At 39.4% G+C, this 20900-nt stretch overlaps 1 protein-coding gene across 2 annotated transcripts; it reads left to right on the top strand.

Moving 5' to 3' along the window:
• Positions 1-20630, top strand: LOC140487965 (programmed cell death 1 ligand 1-like). Of its 2 annotated transcripts, XM_072587435.1 has the most exons (8): positions 1-318; positions 2922-3040; positions 13171-13236; positions 15025-15384; positions 15762-16040; positions 17059-17205; positions 18107-18211; positions 18883-20630. In XM_072587435.1, exons 3-7 carry the CDS (start codon positions 13182-13184, stop codon positions 18157-18159), a joined length of 894 nt encoding a protein of 297 aa, XP_072443536.1. In that variant the 5' UTR covers positions 1-318; positions 2922-3040; positions 13171-13181; the 3' UTR covers positions 18160-18211; positions 18883-20630. The 2 variants fall into 2 exon arrangements, with proteins under 2 accessions (XP_072443536.1, XP_072443543.1); XM_072587442.1 differs by lacking the exons at positions 1-318; positions 2922-3040 and adding an exon at positions 9407-9627.
• Positions 20631-20900: the final 270 nt, after the last annotated feature.

The raw sequence follows: 20900 nt of genomic DNA, 5'->3' as shown, positions 1-20900 counted from the left end.
CGGAGGCGGATATCGGATCTGTGTGTATCCTCACCTCCTCCCTGAATATTCATGACCAACATCATAACAATTTACCTGAAGGCAAGTTGCAAATCTCTTTACCGACGAACTCTGACAAAGCACGACGTACACTCCCCTATCCTGTAACATTGGGCTAGTCCCATGTTACCCTCGGGATTGCTCTAGTTTCAAGTGACAACACTGGAAATTTCTCGAGGCGGCGCCGGACACTGAAAAATTACCGTGAGAACACACAGTTGTTAGGCAACAGGTTTTTTTTCCCCAAAACGGACCTGCAATCTGAAATTCTACGTTGGGGTAAGTGATCTGTTTGGTCACATGTCAAAACGCAAGGAGATGCTTATTATGACAGCTGATGTCAGCGTGGGCGGATCTTAAAATTTCTCGTCATTAGAAATTGCAGTTTTGGATTTTCCATTCTCTACTTGATCAATTACTCCAATTTGTCTTGCCTGCCATATTCCTATCAATAGAATATCACTGTCCTTGTGTCTCAGTGGCAGTGTCTCTAACTTTTTATTTCACAAAGTTCCTCTGAGAGTATTAGGAACAGCATCCCGAAAAATGGCCTAGTTTGAATTTTGATGCTAAGTTTCCTTGAACTGGATTTCTACAATAGTAGACATAGCTTCTAACTGTCTAGTCTCACAAATTGTTCTACCATCTTAGCATTTCAATTAGATCTCTCCCTACTCTGCTGTATTCAAGGTAATATAAGGTGGGTTTAGGAAACCTGTCCCCATAATTTAGTGGACCAGGTTGTAAGGATGGTCCTTCATTAAAATAACAGCATACAGGTAGACTCAAGACCACTTTGCCCCTTGATACACATGTAATATAATGACATGTAGTAATTCCTAGAAACCAAACCAATCTCTTCCCCACCAAGTACATGATGTAGGTTTATAGGGTAAATACTTGAAAGGCAAAAGATGTTCAAGTAAAAAAGAAAACCATCTCAAAACAAGATACAAACATTAATTCAATTCACTTTTGAAATACCATTTTTCTTTAATATTTTAATGATAAAATCCAACCAATCTGTGCATCAATGATGGCAACTGATAATATAAATTTGTTACACTAATTTTGCAGTGTCATCTCTAAATCTCTTTCCTTTACCTTTGGTTTGAACTCTATGTGTTATTTTTTTTCCTGATCTTTAAGCCCAAGACAAAGGTATTCCATGTCCTGCTAAGGAATATTAGCCCTATTAAATTTGCCTCATTGAAGTAGTTAATATTTCTATCTTGCGGCAGTTATGCAGTCAGATGCTCTTTTAATTTTGCAGCTGGGGGCAAATCGCTTGTGTAGTCCATGGCAAAACACATACTTCTGCACACTTGGATCAGTATATTGTTCAAAACATGTTTACCCATGTACTTTCTAAACCAACATGAGACTCAAGTTGAATGCCAGTAAAACAGTTGCACCTTCGTTAAACAAATTATCAAAAATAAGCAAGTTGTTCAAAGTTACTCAACTCTTTTTAACTAGCCGAGGTTCCCAGAAATAATTCCCATGCTCATTTGAAATTGGAGATTGCTGTTAAACTCTGGGTAGAATATTATTTCACTGTGAGCACCTTCAATCAGTCAGTGCTACTCTTCCAAGGCAAAGTCCAGGGTTATATACCTTTCTAGCATATTTCCAGAAAGTTTTGCCAAGTCCTCTAATCACAGTGCGATTCTTAATCAATGGAAATAGTTTTGATGTTCCCTTCCAGGGAGTAACAATCCAAATACTGTTCTGAAAGGATAGGCCCTTTGTATCCACTGATACCAGGTAACATTTGTGCCCATTAGTACTTAGGCTCAGAGGTCCTCATTCACATCCTGGTGGAGTCACCTGATTACACTTGTAGATTGCCTGGAGTTTGCAGAGAGGTTACCCAACAAATCTTTAATCATTTATGCTCAGACCCCTTAATTCCACTTTGTTGGCCAATCTTAGGCCTGGGTGCCCAGCAGCCTCCTGGCTATACTTGTATGTGTAAAAATGCAGTGATACCCCAGAAAATGTGCTTCAGGAAAAGTGGCCTACGTTTGCTCCTATTTTATATGCTCATGTATAGGTTTAGTCTGAGTGATCTCATAGGTTGGTAGGAAAGAGCTAGGACAAGGATACTATCAATTTAAGGCCAATCACTTTATTATAAAAGAAACAATTCAGAACCAAAAGGGATATATGCACTGAAGCTCTTGTCACAAAATCTGGCTGAACGTTTCACATAATTACATGGGGGATAATTTACTTCAAACCTCATCCATTATAATAATATTATAACTAATTATAATTAGTTCCCAGTGAGGTGCAAGATAAATTTGGACAGCATGAAAATCTAAGATTAATACTACTCTGTCAGCTTCCTACTCAGCTGGTTAGGTTAAACTGATTGTTATGGTAGTCACATAAGGACAGATTGATGTTGCCCAGGTCTGTCCTGTCAGCTGTTAGCAATAATCTTGACTGGACCAAACAGATATCACAGACCAGATTTCCCAAAAATCTGCCCAAAACATCGATTTTCCTGTTCCTCGGATGCTGCCTGACCTGCTGTGCTTTTTCAGCACCACTCTAATCTTGACCTGAACTGACCAATCAATATTACACCCCAATTAAATCCATTTGTTGGACTTTATGGAAACAATAGAGTATTGTCAGGTCTGACTCAAAAGAAAGACTTACTTCTCAGCAACATCTAGCCTCTCTGGTGGAAGCACAGAGCCAGTGTCAGTCAAGGTCATTGCCACTCTCAGCTTATGTGCCTTTATCTTCTTCCAGGCCACACAAGAAGCTATCTGCAGTTTGAGTCAAATTGGTGTGAATAGATGTATGAAACCGGTGATAAATAGACAGATCTGCCATGTGAACATTCTGATCTTTTTCTTTTTCCATAGAGCTGCCACAGCCCTTTGAGAAACATGACCCCTTTCACTCAGACTGTAAGCCATCAGAACCATCTGCTTAAATGATGAGAAAAAGTTTCACCTCCATCTATGACCAATATGCCACAAAGGTCAGTGTCCACTTTCAAGCCAGACATCATGCTTCTAGGAATTAAAAGACCATCTTGCATGAGTGGCTGAGGTGGAAGGAAGGCCTCTGGCAATGCATAAAAGGCCAGAGTTAGATGACTGCAATATTTTAAAGGCTTCTGGGCGGAAGGAATTTACAGAAATGGGAGAGTTTTAAACAAACATTTTAAGTTTGAGAAATTACTGTAGGAGAGGTGAATGGCCAGAACTGGGACAGGAATAGACAATGTTACAATGCTGGAATCAGCTACGTTTTGCGATGGCAAGGTTACATGACTAAATGTCATCCTAAAGTCAAGTGTTTCATCTCGTTTTTCATACAAAAATCTAATTTTTTACTACTTCTATAATAGCCCATCAATTTCCTATATTTCCAATCATACTTGTAAATCTTACAGTGTCTCTTTCAATATTATGTTGTGGTGACCAAAAAAAATTGTTTACAGTATTATGAATGTTCAATAAAAATTTCAGCATAATTTCTCTACTTGTCAATTCCATTCTACTAGAAATGAACTTTACTGCATTTTTAAATGGCCTTTTAACCTTTAACTCTTTTCAGTTTTATTTTCCATATAATATACAACCTTCTTTTCTTCTTCCCAAAATATACCTAACATTTACGTGTTGAAATTCATTTCTCAAATATATACCAATTATGCAAATTTAAAATTTATATTAAAATATGATTCGGAGATGCCGGTGTTGGACTGGGGTGTACAAAGTTTAAAATCACACAATACCAGGTTATAGTCCAACAGGTTTAATTGGAAGTACACTAGCTTTCGGAGCGACGCTCCTTCATCACAATCACCTGATGAAGGAGCGTCACTCCGAAAGCTAGTGTGCTTCCAATTAAACCTGTTAGACTATAACCTGGTGTAGTGTGATTTTTAACTTAATTTAAAATAATAATTAATCCCATTGATTCTTCCTTCTTTCTCATACATGTGGCTCCAGGCAAGTGCAGCATATATCAACTGGAAATATTTGTACTGTATTCAGTTGTAAAACAATTATTGTAATTTAAGGGTTTACCCTTTTGGTATTTTCCATTAATTTCCTATTATTTCCTATTAGTTTCCTATTCAGGACTCTTGAAACATTGACTTCCCCACCTTTTGATGTTGCCTGGCTTGCTGTGTTCTTTCAGCCTCCTGCCTGTCAAACTTCATGTATTCAGCAAGATTCCCACATGTAAGACTGTTATTCGTGATAGCAAGCACAGTATTTTTTTCCCCTCTGTTGATACAACAAAACTACAAGGAATGCTACTTGCATAGATATCTTTAACTGAGTTTTAATTTAATCATGTAGAATCATAAAACTGAATTAAATTCAAATTCAGCTCAACCAAGTTAGCCTTGAACATGCTTCCAGTCCAAAACTCCACAGCTGGTGCTTACTGCTATCTGAAATAGCCTAGTGAAACATGCTGTTGTCAAGGAAACTAGCAATGGGAAATAAATGTAACCTTAATCGCTTAGTTTAGACTGAAGAAGAAACAAAATATTTTGCCTCCATGTTTTTTTTCTATAAATGAGAGACCAGTTGTGACTCTGTTTCTCAAAATGTATTGGAAGAATGCCAGCATATTATGAACTATACAATTCCTGCAGGGTAACAAGTAACTGAAAATGGGAAAAATACAGGATCCTCCAAAAATGTGTTTTTTAAGTAAGCAAAGAAACAAAAATAAATACATTGCAAAACTCAAATGATTATTCACGCAATAGTGCACATTACTGAGGCAATATGCACTTTTACATACATGTTGTAGAGTTAGAGCAATGGATGGTGACAGTAGGCACTCCAGTCTCTTCCATGATGAAGCTGAGCATGAATCTCTCCCACTCTTATCAGCTGCTATTGGCATGTGCCAAACAGATTTGCAAGTGGAGACTCATCCTGTTTAGTCAATGGTGTAAACTTGACCATCAAGGTCCTAAGATGCGATTTGAGGCTGCAGATTTTGGTTTGGCTGGGACATGCCCAACTGTGTCAGAAGATCTCCTCAGAAACTAGACATAGCAATGGAAAATTCTGTCAATGTAACAACAACAAGTTTTTTGTAAAGCATATGTGTACCTTAGGAATATAATGTACTGAAGAAGTAAAATAAACACCTATAATTGCAATACTTCATTTTTATCTGTCTAGATTGTTTGACTGATTAGTTTAAAGAGTAAGTCTATTGGTGGGATTACTTAGTAGGTGGTGCCTGGTGCACAAACAGACCCACATACAGCTGCTCATAGTCGAAGACACTGGAGGCTGGAGGGTGATAGTGGTGAGCAAAAATGACAGAATGGGGTCCCAAAAACAAAGTTACCCTGACTGAGTAGGTTGCTTCTGTGAGGGATGGGATAGAATTGATGGGAGAGGGAATTGAGTGAGCAAGAATATGACAGGGATAACATGGAAGAGAGGGATGGGATCACAAAGACAGAATGGCATGGAATGAGAATGACATGGAAGGGGTGGCATGGCAGTTGTAGACAAAATGAAGGAAGTGATCCTGTGTTTCAAAATGGTAGGGACAACAATTTGATGTAACTCATTTTTTTAAAAACTCTCCCTTGTGGTAAAATGAAGATTCACAGGACTGAAATGTAAATATATTGATTAAGCTGTCAGTGGAAAGAGCAGTTATGACATTGTTCCAAAATTTGGATACTAACATGGGAAAAGATTGACAGCTGGGAAGCTGTTTCTTTCTGATGATTGATACTGAAATGATAACAGGTAGATTTCAAGGTAATCACTGCATTTTCAACGTTGAGGCAGGTGTTACTGAACTGTGGACAGGCTAGAGTCAAGGCGACTGTCTCTCCTGCCAGGAGACAGCACATCAGTGGTGGAAACTGTTTCAGGTCCAGAGATGGATCCATTAAGTCAGATTATTGATTAAAATGGTTCCTTATTCAGCTCCTATGCACAGTCTTTAAATCATCTGATTGTTTTTCTGGTATCAACTACAGGGCAAGCAGAAATTTCCTCTATTTCCAAATTGGAAAATGTCCACTGTTTGAAATGTTTGAACCACAGATATCATTCACTAACGACTGGTTCCATTCCTCTCCCTGGCAATTGTCTGACACGGAACCAGCCCATTCAGAAATCAAGTGACATATTTTATCCCATGTTGAGTTTCCGACCATATCCATATTAGATTAGATTAGATTAGATTAGATTACTTACAGTGTGGAAACAGGCCCTTCAGCCCAACAAGTCCACACCGACCCGCCGAAGCGTAACCCACCCAGAACCATTCTCCTACATTTACCCCTTCACCTAACACTACGGGCAATTTAGCACGGCCAATTCATCTAATCTGCACATTTTTGGATTGTGGGAGGAAACCGGAGCACCCGGAGAAAACCCACGCAGACACGGGGAGAATGTGCAAACTCCACACCTGAGGTGGGAATTGAGCCCGGGTCTCTGGCGCTGTGAGGCAGCAGTGCTAACTACTGTGCCACCATGCCGCCCACGAAGACCATCACTAATCATCACTAAGACCACAGAGTTCCATTTTCATTACTTTAATCACCTCTGACTATCCCACCCCCCGACTCAACTCCTTTGCTGCTGAAGTCCTCATCCATGCCCTTGTTATCTCTACCCTTCGTCATTCTACTATAGCCTTGGCAGATCTGTCATATACTGCAATACCTTTGCTCCTTCATGATGCTCCTCAAATGCTACCTAAGTTAACCACACTTTTGATGACCTTTCCAAAAATCTGTAGTGGTAGTTTGACCAACTGACCTCTATACCTCTGAAGCCAGGCGTCACCTCACAGACACCTCCTCCTACTGCACCCTCAACCATGACCTCATTTCCCATCACCAAACCATCCTCTCCCAGACCTTCCACAACCTCATCACCTCTGGTGATCACCCATCCACAGCTTCCAACCTCATTGTCCGTGAACCCCGCACCACCCGATTCTACCTCCTACCAAAGATTCACAAACCTGACTGCCCCAGTCAACCCATTATCTCAGCCTGCTCCTGTCCCACCAAACTCATCTCTGCATACCTTGACACTGTCCTGTCCCCCCACATTCAGGACACCAAGCCTGGTTGAACTGGTCCTCACCCATAACAACTTCTTCTTCCAATCATCCCACTTTCTCCAAACCAAAGGGATAGTCATGGGCACCCGCATGGGACCCAGTTATGCCTGCCTCTTTGTCGGGTACGTGGAACAGTCCATCTTTCGCATTTACACTGGCACCATACCCCTCCTGTTCCTCCACTACATTGATGACTGTATCGGCACTACCTCATGCTCCCATGAGAAGGTTGAACAGTTCATCAACTTCACCAACACCTTTCACCCTGACTTCAACTTCACCTGGACCATCTTGGACTCCTCCCTTCCCTTCCCGGATGTCTGTATCTCCATCTCCGGCGACCAACTGAGCACGGATGTATACTACAATCCCACTGACTTCCAGTGACCTAGACTACACCTCCTCCCACCCTACTGCCTGTAAAAGCATCATCCCCTATTCCCAATTCCTCCACCTCTGCCGATTCTGTTCCCAGGATGACCAATTTCACCTTAGAAAATCCCAGATTGCCTCCTTCTTCCAAGATCGCAACTTCCCTTCCTACATGGTCGACAATGCCCTCCAGTGCATCTCCTTCACTTCCTGCACCTCCGCCTTCGAACACATCCCTCCAAATGTAACAAGAACAGAAACCCCCCTGATCCTCACCTTCCACCCCCCAACCTCAGCATACATCGCATCATCCTTCGCCACTTTCACCACCTACAAACAGACCCAACACCAAAGATATATTCCCCTCCCCATCCCTATCAGTGTTCCGGAGAGACCATTCCCTCCGTAACTCCCTCATCAGATCCATGCCCCACCACCCCCACCCCCAGCCAGCCCATATCCACTCCTGGCACCTTCCCCTCCCACCACAGGAAATACAAAACCTACACCTACACCACTCCCCTCACCTCTGTCCAAGGCTACAAAGGATCCTTCCGCATCCAACAGAAATCTACCTGTACTTCCACCAATGTCACCTACTGTATCCATTGCACCCAACGTCATCTCCTGTACATCAGGGAGACAGGACACCTACTTAAGGATTGTTTCAGAGAACATCTCTGGGACATCCGCATCAACCAACCCCACTGCCCCGTAGCTGAACACTTTAACTCCCCCACTCACTTTGTCAAGGACGTGCAGGTCCTGGGCCAAATCCAGTGACCCGGCACCTGGAGGAAGAATGCCTCAGGAGCCTGGACCAATGTAGATTTCAACAGTTTCCCATTTCCCCTCTCCCCACATGATCACAGTCCCAAGCCTCCAACTTGGCACAACCCTCCTAACCATCCATCACCTTTCCCATCTATCTGCTCCACCTTCCTCTCTGACCTATCACCTTCTCTCCTCACCTTCATCTACCTATTACATTTGAAGCTATTTTCCCCCAGCCTAACACCCCCCTGCCCCCCCATTCCCCACCCCCACCGCCCACAAGCCTCATTCCTGATGAAGGGCTTATGCACTGAAATGTCAATTCTCCTGCCCCTCGGATGCTGCCTGACCTGTTGTGCTTTTCCAGCTTTTTCAAACAAAGCTCAGTGTCAAGTTTTGCATTGTAACATGTCTGTGATGCTTTGGAGTACTTCATTTTGTGAAAGATGCTAAATAAATCTGGGTTATTGTTATTGTTGTAAGAATCAATTGGTACTAATTCTAGTGCCCTTACTGTAAACACTAACTGAATGACAACCACTGGACACTGTACTGGATGAGTTGGATGGAGCTAGACACCACAGAACTTCCAGATTCCTTTTTGAAAGCTACTGGAGAAGGGAACAAGGCAACAGGAGACCAAACAGTGAAACGTAATATTCAGTGGAACCAGTAACGGGAGAACATCATGTAAAAAAAACAGAATATACTAGATGGGAGAACTCAGCTAAGAAAGAGACAAAGAAAAGGCTGGAATAATTCAGATGGTCAGGCACCATCCATGGGGTGAGACAGAGTTAACATTTAAGATCGACTACTTTTCGTGGTTGAGCTTTTGCTTTTGGTCTTATCCTGGAGAACGTCAGCTTGATTTGCTTATTACCGAAATTGTGTCCAAACATTAATGAAATTTTTCGGGGGATTCGGCGAGTCTACATGAACTGGAGATTGAGTCAGACAACGCACATCTACTATATTACAAGCCCGTGGAGAGGGAGGGGGTAATGTAGGGACGGGAGGGGAGGGGGCTGAACCATTCACTTACTGCCGAGAAATCAGATACTTCCCAGACAAGCTGTAGCTCAGAGCCATTCGGAATAAGGCATACATACAAGTTCCAAATGAAGTCAGATTTCGAAGAACCACAAAACCAGCATTTCATGACATGCAGAAAGCAATGATTTTACTGGCACATTGAAACCGGAAATGAGCACGTGACCAGTTAAAGCCGAGGGAATTTCTACGCTTCATGTTACGTATAAAGAGAGGTCGAGCATCCCACTACACCTACACTTGAGATACAACTGGTGACTTACTGATAAGCATTAAGTGGAGAGCCTGGTAAGTTGGGTTAATCTGCCGCATATGTCCTCAATGTATATACTTCAGAGTGACTTTTTTGCACTTTCAAATCAGAATTAGTTGCTGATAAAGGGACACTATTTCAGGGGACCATGCTGGAGGTGGAAATGTGTGGAAAGCGTAATCATTTTACGATTTCAATGAAATGACAGTCTAGTGTGCAATCCTGAAGCTTTTCTTTAAATACAGATAGGAGCTGAAAGGCATTAACGCAGGGAGGAACTGTTGAGCTTTTTATTGCCGTCCGTGTTTATATACCTAGTATTTGATAGTTCCTTTGCTCTTAGTACTGCAACTGAGGATGCATACTAAGCCTGGAAATGCAGTCGAATACCCATTTCCAAGTTTAAACGACTGTTCTTGTCGGAACGAAATAGTAATGGATTTTGTCAAGGTTAATCGCCACATAGCATAAGGCAGTAATGATGATATTATATGTATACTACTGTAGGTACAACTAAGTGTCCCAGATAATGTAATTCAACATTTGAAATTTGATAGAACAAATTATATAGTTCAAATTGACTGAGGTGTTTAAATCTGAGATTGAATGTTCTTGCTGTACTAAATTGCTAATTTAGTATCTCTCAATGTGAAACATGTACTTTGGTCATTATAAAGTATTAAAATAACAATAACAGTTGGACTTCTAATAAAGAGTCCAGTCATTTTGTTCTGTTAAGCTTCAAATTTCTATGGTATACAATGTTGTCCAGTACAAAACCGACCTGTGTGCATTGCACTCCCAACAATACACGCCCCCAGCCCCCACTCCTCTTCATCCTCACATGGATGGGAAAAATTACCAGGATGTACTCATATTCTCGAGCTCAATCTAGGAGCGCCGGGTGAGGCGTGGGGATAATGTTCTTGGTTGTGATGTGCTAGCCAGAGCAGTTTGGAATATTTCCCTATTCTCAGACTTGTAGCTCTCCCTGCAGAAAAGGGGATAAGTTCTCGGAATAAGATGTGTCAGGGAAACAGTTGGTAATAAGAAGGACGAGGACTGAAGTTTACAATGCTATTCGCATGAAAAAGTCTACCTCTGTGTTGAGATAGAAATAGGTGGATTGAGTACCTGTGGTCCCATTCTGGTCACATTGTATAATTAACCACGCCCGACTGTGACAGAATTAAACTGGACTTGTGTTTCTTGGACGCTGGGCGTAACTATCGGCATCATCAGTTAGTGACTTGTAGGGGAACAGCAGAGTTCAAGTTTGTTTAGGACAGTAAATATTAGGTGGTTTTTTTTCTAATTTTTAATGATTCACGAATACTGCAGTTGTATTTTTGCCGCTGTATTATGTACTAATGTAGTAATAGTATCTGGTGGTAGAAAATGTTAGTCACAGAGTTGATGTAACAAAGTAATTTCAATAAGTCACAGTTGTAACAGTGTGCAGAAACTCAATGACACTTTGCAACTTCTGGTTACAGAACCAGGTTTTTGCACTATATCATAGCACATTAAAATAAAGCCCAAAAATCAAACGCGATTGTTTCAATTAAAATTGATTATCATCTAATGCGAACACAATATGCAAAGAGGATAGTATCATTTAGATGTTTCTCCATGTCTCTCAGTTTCACATAAAAATTGAGTGAGTTCCAGTACGATTTGGAGCATTGAAAGATCTGAAAGTTGGGTTTGTTCTATTTCACGCTTCGCAAGCAGCTACATTTCCGCGTAACAAAGTCTGCTTGCACCGCCTACTGTTTTTCACGTTTCTTTAGACTTATCTCCTTTTCATTTCTAATTTTACATAGAGAGGAAACGGTACTCCTGTTGGTTTCCAATGCAAATTAAAATGCCCGCCTGACTTGGGTTTGGTCTGGCTAAATGTCACATCGCATTCCTGACATTCTATAGACCATTGATTCTGAAAGTTCTATAGATTTCATACTTGCATACATTTCCTGGCTTCCATGGAAAATTTGTTTGGCAACCCTATTCATCCCCACTCCCAGAGCATGTAGCATTGGCTCAAAGATTAAAAATTGAGGAAACACTTTTTTTAATATTCTCTGACAAGATACAACTCTGACTCACTTTTCTTCCCCGCTAACCAGTTGCTCGTAAACAGCTGCTTTGGAAATTTAAACCATGTGCTGAAGCGTCTGAAAATTATGATTCATTTTTGCTGTAAATGGTGCAGGACAAAAGTCATTGCCCTTCAGTGTTTAGAAGAAAAGCCCACCTAATTTACTGTGAAATTGCAAGTGAGCTCAAAACACTGTTCGTTTGATAAATGGTTGTGACTTCCTGCATGCGATGCTAAATTTATTATTGTGTGAACTTTGACTGCAACTTTACAGTCCATTAACAATAATGAAAACATTCATGGTCATAATGAAATCAGACACAATTAAATAGGTTTACCACTCTGATTAGATCAAAAGAGGGAATTTATTTGCAGGTGTTGTAATATCGTAGATGTTAATCTCAGTAGTATAGCTGGTGACTTTGTACAGTAAAATTAAAATTGTTGCAGAAAATGATGTTTAAGGAAATTGAAACTGCTAAAGTTAAAATACGCAATTCTGTGTGGTAGCAATTTATCTATTCCAGTCAAATTAAGGGAGTTAAAAATGCACACTCATTGTTGTTAGCAATGGGCTGTTCACTGACCAATCTGAAGTATGTTGGACAAAATAGAAAAGACATTTGGATGGTCAACATCATTGTATATAGTATACAGACAGCACAACCAGGGCCAAGATAATTTGGGGAATAGTCTTGGTACTTTTTGGGCTGCTGGGATAGCAATATTCGAATTAAGTGCAGCAGGGAACCTGTGAGACTGGGTTAATGTCATTTGCAGACCTTTTGCCTTGTGCAGATGGTTGCTCTAAATTTGCTGACCACATAGTATTTCTGAAGTTCCAGAAAGAGTCTGTGTGTATAATGAAATTTACTTATTACTGGTTTTGTTTGCTGTATTTAATCCTTTTTAAAGGTAGGATTGTATAGGGTGGATTATAATGCTAGATTTCTATTCAAGACTGCAACATTTATCTATTTTGATTTCGAGGAGCTGCTGAATCACTTTCTATTTTCATGATGATACTTAGTGACTTTTGTTGAACATTTTAAATATTAAATCTTAAATTAAATATTAAATGACATATAAACACAGAATGGTGCCCCTCAACACAGACACTGTATACAGCAAGGAGATGGGAAGGTGATCAAAGTGCAGAGTGATAGTTAAGCATTTTTATTCTTCATTCTCCTCTGTTCCAGAACGTAATAATTCCTTTCCTCCATAGTAATCATGAGATAGGTCAGCAAGGATGAGTTGGACCAAAGGGTCTGTTCCATGTTGTACAGCTCTGACTCTATAACTATCCAATTAACTGCTATATCCCATCAAAAGCCATAGCATCAGTCAGCCAATTAAGTATGTGGGATGGAAGGGTTAAATAGAACTTAATACTGTTCAGAAACCGGATAAATCAAAAGTTAATGACTTATCTATAAAATAGAACCTAACTAAGAAAAGCATGTTTTTGTTTCAGATCACTTAAGTATGAAAACTCTATCGTTATTGATTGTACTGGGAGCTCAGTTACCCTTGGTGACAGGTAAGATTTTGCACACTAAATTCGATACAGGTTTTGCCACTTCAGCAATAAAGCGCAAAACACAAATGTATGTTGGGACCTTTAGATCTTGGTATTTCCAGGTAATAAGTTAATAAACCATTAGAAGTTACAAAGAACAAAGAAAATTATGGCACAGAAACAGGCCCTTCGGCCCTCCAGGCCTGCAATGATCCAGATCCTCTCTCTAAACCTGTTGCCGATTTTCTAAAGATTTGTATGCCTCTGCTCCCTGCCCATTCATGTATTTGTCTTGATACATCTTAAATGAGACTATCATGTCTGCCTCTACCACCACCACTGACAATGCAGTGTGTCCTATTGTTGAAGCACCAGTAGATAATTGATTCAGATTTTTCAGCCAATTGCTGGATAACCATAAAAACATAAATAGATTACATAGGAGTAGGAATAGGCCATTTGACTCTTCAAGCCTGTTCCACCATTTAATATGACTATGATTGATCATCAAGCTCAATATCATAACTCCATCATCCTCCCATATCCATCAATCCCTTAAGGCACAATATCTCGATCTTCCTCCTGCTTGAAAATACAATGATTTGGCCTCAACAACTTGTGTAGCAGTGAATTCCACAGACTCACCACTCTCTGGGGGAAGAAGTGTCTCCTCTTCTCAGGGCTAAAGGGTTTACCCCTTATCTCTAAACTGTGATCCCTATATCTGGACTGCCCACCTTCAGGTACATTCTTCCTGCATGTAACTTGTATAGTCCTGTTAGAATTTTATAGGTTTCTGTGAGGTCCTCCCTCAATCTTAACTCCAGTGAGTGCATTCCTAACCAATTCAATTTCTCCTCACACATCAACCCTCTTATGGGCTTCAAAGCCAACAAACACCACATGTCACAAGGGTCAATATATTATGCTGTGGCAAGAATACTTCTCAATGTTCAAAAACATTTTTTTAAGAACAATACATTTATCTCACTACTTGTGGTTTTGCCAATTCAGATGTCTACTATCTGAGTCATACAGAATAAAAAAATAATCTGGGATTGCTCTCCAGTGAGTCCATAATTAATTGATTATTCACCAGTATTTGTGTAGATTTCAGCACTCCCTGTGTCGGTGATGGGTGAAACATGCAATGCTCCTGGTACAGCATGTCTGCAGGTCAGGTGATTCCTGCATGCTCAGCCCACAGCAATGGATGTCACTAACACTCAGCTGTCTTATGCTGAAGAAAAACTAATAAAGGAAAGATGGTGAGAATATTGTGTGCTTGTTTGACACACTTCTCCATGCTAAGTTGCCATATTGGAGTGGAAAGACCAGCTACAGAAAAAAATGTGACTTGCTCAGCTGGATGGTTCTATTTAGGACAAATGTTAACAAAACAGAGTAGCCTCCAAAATAGCTTTAAATACCAAACTATAAACACAGGCAGAATTAGTTTTAATTACATTTGCTGATATGTGATTAGCTAGGACTTGTATAGGATCTAAATGATCCTAACTGATTTAAAATATGTCTAATTTAATCAATGTCCCTGGCTTCTGTTTTATATCTCTGGCACTCATTATTCTCCAAGACAAATGTGAATTGTTAACATTAATTAATGGAGTGAATTTCCACAGATTTTTATCCTAATTGTCTACTGTGGAAACCTTGGAAAGTATTGTGTATACAATGTTAATGCTGTTTCTCAGGGAGCTGATTATTATGGCAGCAGTCAAGAAAACTATGACAAGTTAATCCATATTTCTGTCAAAAACCGTTGAATAATTCCACATTCTATCATTTCAGGTATTTTTATGGTCACTGCTCCCAGAACGTCCTACATTGCATCCTATGGAAATAACATTACAATGGAATGTCAGTTTCCAGTTGAATCCAACTTTAATGCAAACCAGATAAAGGTGTACTGGCATTATGTGCTCGATGATGGAACTTCTCGATTGGTTTATCAGTTGATGAACGGGAAACCAGTTCTTGAGGCCCAACCCCAGGAATACCGAGAACGAGCATTTCTGCTGCTGGATGAACTCCGCAGAGGTCGTGCAGTGCTGGAGATTAATCAAGTTAGAGTTTCTGATGCAGGGACCTACCGCTGTCTTATTGATCTCAATGGAGTGGATTATAAAGAGACTGCACTGGAAGTCAGAGGTGGGCAAACTTTTAAAATTTAAGATTTAAATTGTTCTTAAGTGCGAGGCTGTGTCAGTAATTCCCTAAGCAAGGAGCTGTTGATCTCAAGTGTTCTGTCACATGGAGGCACAGGACACAGGCAGAGTTCAATAGAGGCCAACACGTGTTGTGAAATTAAGCCACAAAGGTGTAACTCAGGAACAATCTAAGCATCTCAAAGCATTAGTGCTTGAAAACTAGAAAAGTGGAAAAGTAAGAAAATAGTAGCAAAGAAACAAGTTTTGTACTGATTTAAACTGTACACAGTGAAAATCTTCCCGTAAAAATACAATAACTTCAGAACGTTTTAAAATCACAGCCAGGTTAAATGACACCATATCTTTTCTATTTTACAGCATCTTACAAACACATAGAGACCATCAAAACAAAAGAAAAGAAAGAGACAGAGTTTGTCTGTCAATCTGTCGGATATCCTTTAGCTGAGGTTATCTGGTATTATGCAAATGGATCTGACATTAACGAAACAGCAAATACCACCCACTTTACTGGCACCGATGGATTGTACAATATCAGAAGTGTACTTAGAATAAAAGCAGAGACTAATGATGCTTATTTGTGTATGTTCTGGAATAAGGAAACTAATATGAATACTTCAGCCATTTTACACATTAAAGGTAGGTAACTTTTTTTATTACCTTTTTTTTTTATTTGATCAATGTACACACACACACGCAGTTTATTTTGTCCCATGACATCATGTAAGCCCTTTGTCACCTCTTGTCAGACCTGACTAACTGCTTGCCATTGGAAAATCTCCAATGCCATATGACTGAGAGATTAATTAGGCTTCCTGATTCCAGCATTGCAGCTTTTGCTGCATGCTTATGAACATTTGCCTCTATCTACATTAAGGGAGAAGACATGCGGCAATAATGGAGAAAAGGTTACTAGATTGGAAATAGTTCTGACTGCTACATTTTCATCAGGATTATTAGAAATCCTATTTGAGTAGCAATATGGTGAATAGTTCACTGATTATACATAATGTAGTCTGTTGCATGAGAGCAGAATGCTAGCTAGGAGCCAGGAATCCAGAGCCAGTGAGTTTCTGATCTCAACAGACTTGTCAAAATGACAGTTCCTTGTATATGCTACAAAGTGAGGCAACTAATAGAATAAACAATTCCATAAATACAAGTCACCCTATTTCACACTGATAATTTAAAAACACCAACAACTTGTTATTACCTAATAAAGGTAAAATGGCAATAGTCCTAACTATATAGGACTGCTTTATCACTGGAGAGGGAGATAGATGACTGATGGTTTAACCTGAGGGTCACCATACCTCTGGGGAGAGACAGGTTGAGGGAGAATCCTTCATGGTGATTTCAGCAGGTGTTGAAGGAATTGAAGCCAGGCCCTCGACATCACTCTGCATCACAGATCAGTTGCAAAACCAACTTCGATGCAATAAGGTCTCCCAAGATACTTCAACAACATGAACAAAAACAAATTTCCTAAAGTTTAGATAAGATACATATCCCATTAGTAATGTATGTATGCAAGCTGGTAGTATTTCTACTAGCTACAGTTACTGATTTCTATTTTAAATGGGCTGTAATGTTGATTTGTAAACTAGGCTGCTGTTTTAATTACCAAGTTTTAATTACCACTGCTTTTAACTTTTAGAAGTGGAAAAGACAGATGAAAATTATGATAAGTTCCCTTCAATGAAGAGGAGTTATCTCATTGCAGCAATTGTTGTTCCTGTGACAATTCTACTTGGATTCATTATGATTGTGTCCTGCATCCTAAAATCAAAACAAAGTGAGCAAGGTAAATCCCTCTGTACATGATGTCACTATCACTAGAAAAAATGCAAGTGAGCATTCAAGAACTTTAGAATTATGAACTGTGAAAAATGCTCTACCTGTATTTCTGAATTTTCATTCATGCATTGATGCTATCATTCAAATCAGTTGAAACATATTTCATAATTATGTTCAATTTTGCTTTTATCCATCAAACAGTAAAATTAGGAATTGGGTGGGAAGAAAAAGCTAAAAATACAAATGTAGAATTTGCTGTTGCTTAGTTATATTTTCCCACTCTCCTCTGGGAAGTAAATCACTGCATGCGCAACATTTAAATTTGAAATTGAAAATACCAACAAATTAATTTTTCAAGAAACCGTCATTTTCTTGGGAACCCCTTCCAGTGCCCCCTCCATGTCTTTTGATCACGGAGTGAGGAGCAATGTGCAAAAATCGGTCAAGATTCTGACTCCTGATTGCTTCCCAGTGATCACACCCCCTCTTTCTTTTAGGAAAGTACACTTGTGAGACTTTTTTAGGGGAAGACAGGATTATGTTTTTGTGATGCTTTTAACAGTTGAAATTTGCTGTCTGTGTTATAACAACTTGAAAAATGGCAACTGGAGGACTGTAGGTACTAGTGGAATCAACTGCTAACCTTAACTTTTGTTCTGAGTTAGTTCCTGTGACAAAGATCAACCTTAGTAGAACAAATGGATAGTAGCAGATCAACTGCCCATGTGCATCCACTATTTGAGCTCCCAATGGAAAGCAACATTGGGCAGTGTCTGTAGCAAGTGGTCAATCAGTGAACACACTTTTCTTCATCATGAAAATTGGCTTTTACTTTCCCATTCCTTCCATTTGGAAGAGATTTATCTCATCATTTTACAAATGGCATTTTGTTGTTTCTGCATTTGCAGTTGTCATCGATCCCATGATTACACCTGCAGAGACGGAATGTGAACCCCCTTAAAATAGGCAAACAAAAAAAAAAGTTTTAGAATGGCAACTTATTGAAGCCAAAGGTAAGGTGGGCTATTATTCTAATCTGGGAATTAAGTAGCCTGGTAGAAAACTATAGCTAAATAACTTTGTCATCTGTCAATCGACTGTTTTGACATTAGAGCACTGAGGGATTTGTATGTGAACTAATCAAACTAATCTAGTGAAGGACTGCAAACATCGTTTAAACCTTGGTAAAAGGACAGGCAATCTACAAGTAACAAATATAAGAAATCCGGTGAACTACTGAGAAAATGTAACACTGGAAAAGCACAGCAGGTCAAGCAGCATCCGAGGAGCAGGAGTTGACATTTTGGGCATAAGCCCTTCATCAATGTTATTCCTGATGAAGGGCTGATGGCCTGAAAGCAGACTCTCCTACTCATCGGATGCTGTCTGAGCTGCTGTGCATTTCAAGCCCCACACTTTTTGACTCTGACTCTCCAGCATCTGCAGTCCTCACTTTCTCCTCTTCACTGAGAAAATAAGACAGCTAAAGTAGATTTAAATAATATATCTTGTTTTATTTGAAGTCTCTGGCATGTGTAAGTTTAGGAACAGACTATATACATTCAACATATTCACGTCAAATCTTCCAGTAGTTTATACATGACCTTGTCTGACAGATTGGTTTGTATGACAGTCAAAGGTATGTTAAATAACTTGCGTTTGCATGTTTTCTCCATATGTTTAGGTATCAAAAGAATCTCTGACACCAGCTCATTAATATGAAGCCTTCACTGTCAAAATTGGGAAGAATGTTTTCAAATCCTAAAGTGTGTGATTTGCTTTTGGAAACAGAATTGTGTATATTTCTACAATACCAGCTGACTGTTCAATACCATACAAACTCTCAATTTTATTTTGGTGGTGCACAGAAAATGCAAAATTATCCATCAACCACTTAATTAGCCAGCATTCTACTTACTCAGCACATTGACTGATCTGCTCTTCAGATGCATTGTGGAAAAACTACTCCATGTTTGAATTTGACTCTGCCAGTATGGTGACAATTGGCTACACAATTCTCTGAAATTGGTAACTTAACCTGTGGAATTTGGAGCCAGATATAATGCTCTTTGGAGTGGTTTCCAGCAGCTTCAGAAATCCAGGCTTCATGTATGGCCTGCTTTTCTCCTACTAAACTATCATGGTTGCCTGGAAATAATGTGAGGAAGAAGTAGTTCTGCAACATTGAGTTGAACTTAATAATTTTACTTACAAGACAAAAATTCCAATTAGAATGATGTCACCAATATAAAGAGCCAATGATTCTTGAAACCAGGCAGTTGGGAAAGTTTTTTTTTTGTTTTGTAGGGATTTATGGAAGGGGAATTTCTTACTACTTGTTGAAGCCACAGCCAGCGTGTGGAGTTATTTTATCAATGTGACTCAGATCAGAATCTGAGGAATATCTGTGCCAAAAGCCAGTGGTCTGTTGAGCTGGTGCATTGGACTGTTGGGGTTTTTTTATAAGCAGTGTCTTCAAACACAATAGGAAGAAGAGGAGCAGAAAAACTTCCGTTCTGAATTCTTGGATCTGCTACTGCATTTGCAAAATCCCTGAAGTTGGCAATCCATTCAAATGTGCCTCGTGTGTGTATATATACCTCTTTCTCCCTTCCAAACCTCTGTGTGACTATTCCCAGCCAGGGGACTTTGACACCTCTAGCATTTTGTTCTTAGTTCAGGCCACAGTGAAGCTCATGGCTGCTACACTTTTCAGAGGCTTCTCTCCTTCTTTGAGTAAATATCAAAAATATTTATCTGCTCAATTGCTAAACCTGACTATCATTGGAAACCACTGACTCAAACAGAGACTTCAGAAGAAGACCCAGAGCCAAAGTTTGAAAGAACAAAAACACCTGTCATGAGGCCACTATTCAAGTTTTCAATAAACAAAACTTCAGCGCTGTGAACCAAAGTCTGATTGTTTTGGCAAAGGTAGAGTGAAACTCTTTTTAAACAGAGTAGAAAAAGTAAGTGACCTATTCACATGCATTGAAATATTTATGTAAATATGTTGAAATTTTTGAAAGTATTTTTTTTTTAAAGATGTAGAATGAAGTAAACTAATATATGGTCATACGTAGGCATATTATTTTGCCAGATTGCAATTCTGTTTTTTTGACTTTCATGAAGTTGTTTGTAGTTCATCCAAACTGAATTGGTTTTTTTTAAAATTCTCTGTGCTATTTGCAAGAAGATGGTTTGAACTTTCTGCCAGTGTTCTTGTATGATTTAATAATTTGCAAGTTTGGATTGAGTTTTCTGCCTAGAAGAAGTTAAGCAACTTTTTGGCTGACCTGCCTCAATTCTGACTTGTGGATTCCATGGATAAGCTTGATTTGTTGTAAATTATTAATGACTGTGAATTTTTTTGACTTTGTTTAAATAGATTGTATTTATATATTTTTGTATGATTATGTAAATATAAAGAAAAGCAAGAATATTTTCAAACCTATAAGAATACATATTGAAAATAAATATGTAAAATCAATTGGCTTGAGTATTGCATTCGGTGTTCATATTGAAGGGTTTTATATACAAGTTGCTTTCTCAAAGGTAAGGCCTGAATACTCAACAGGGAACACATTCAGCAGGTGTTTAACACTTGATTAGGTGTCAGTTTGCTCAAATTGGAACTGCTGCCCCTTGTCTGGAGAGGATGTCCTGTCTTTTATTTTTTCTTCTTCCTTTTGTGCTCCTTCT

The sequence above is a fragment of the Chiloscyllium punctatum genome, chromosome 2, assembly GCF_047496795.1.
Source record: "Chiloscyllium punctatum isolate Juve2018m chromosome 2, sChiPun1.3, whole genome shotgun sequence".
In the NCBI taxonomy this organism is placed as follows: domain Eukaryota; kingdom Metazoa; phylum Chordata; class Chondrichthyes; order Orectolobiformes; family Hemiscylliidae; genus Chiloscyllium; species Chiloscyllium punctatum.
The sequence above is the reverse complement of the archived record's forward strand: the minus strand, read 5'-3'. Positions and strand labels throughout refer to the sequence as shown.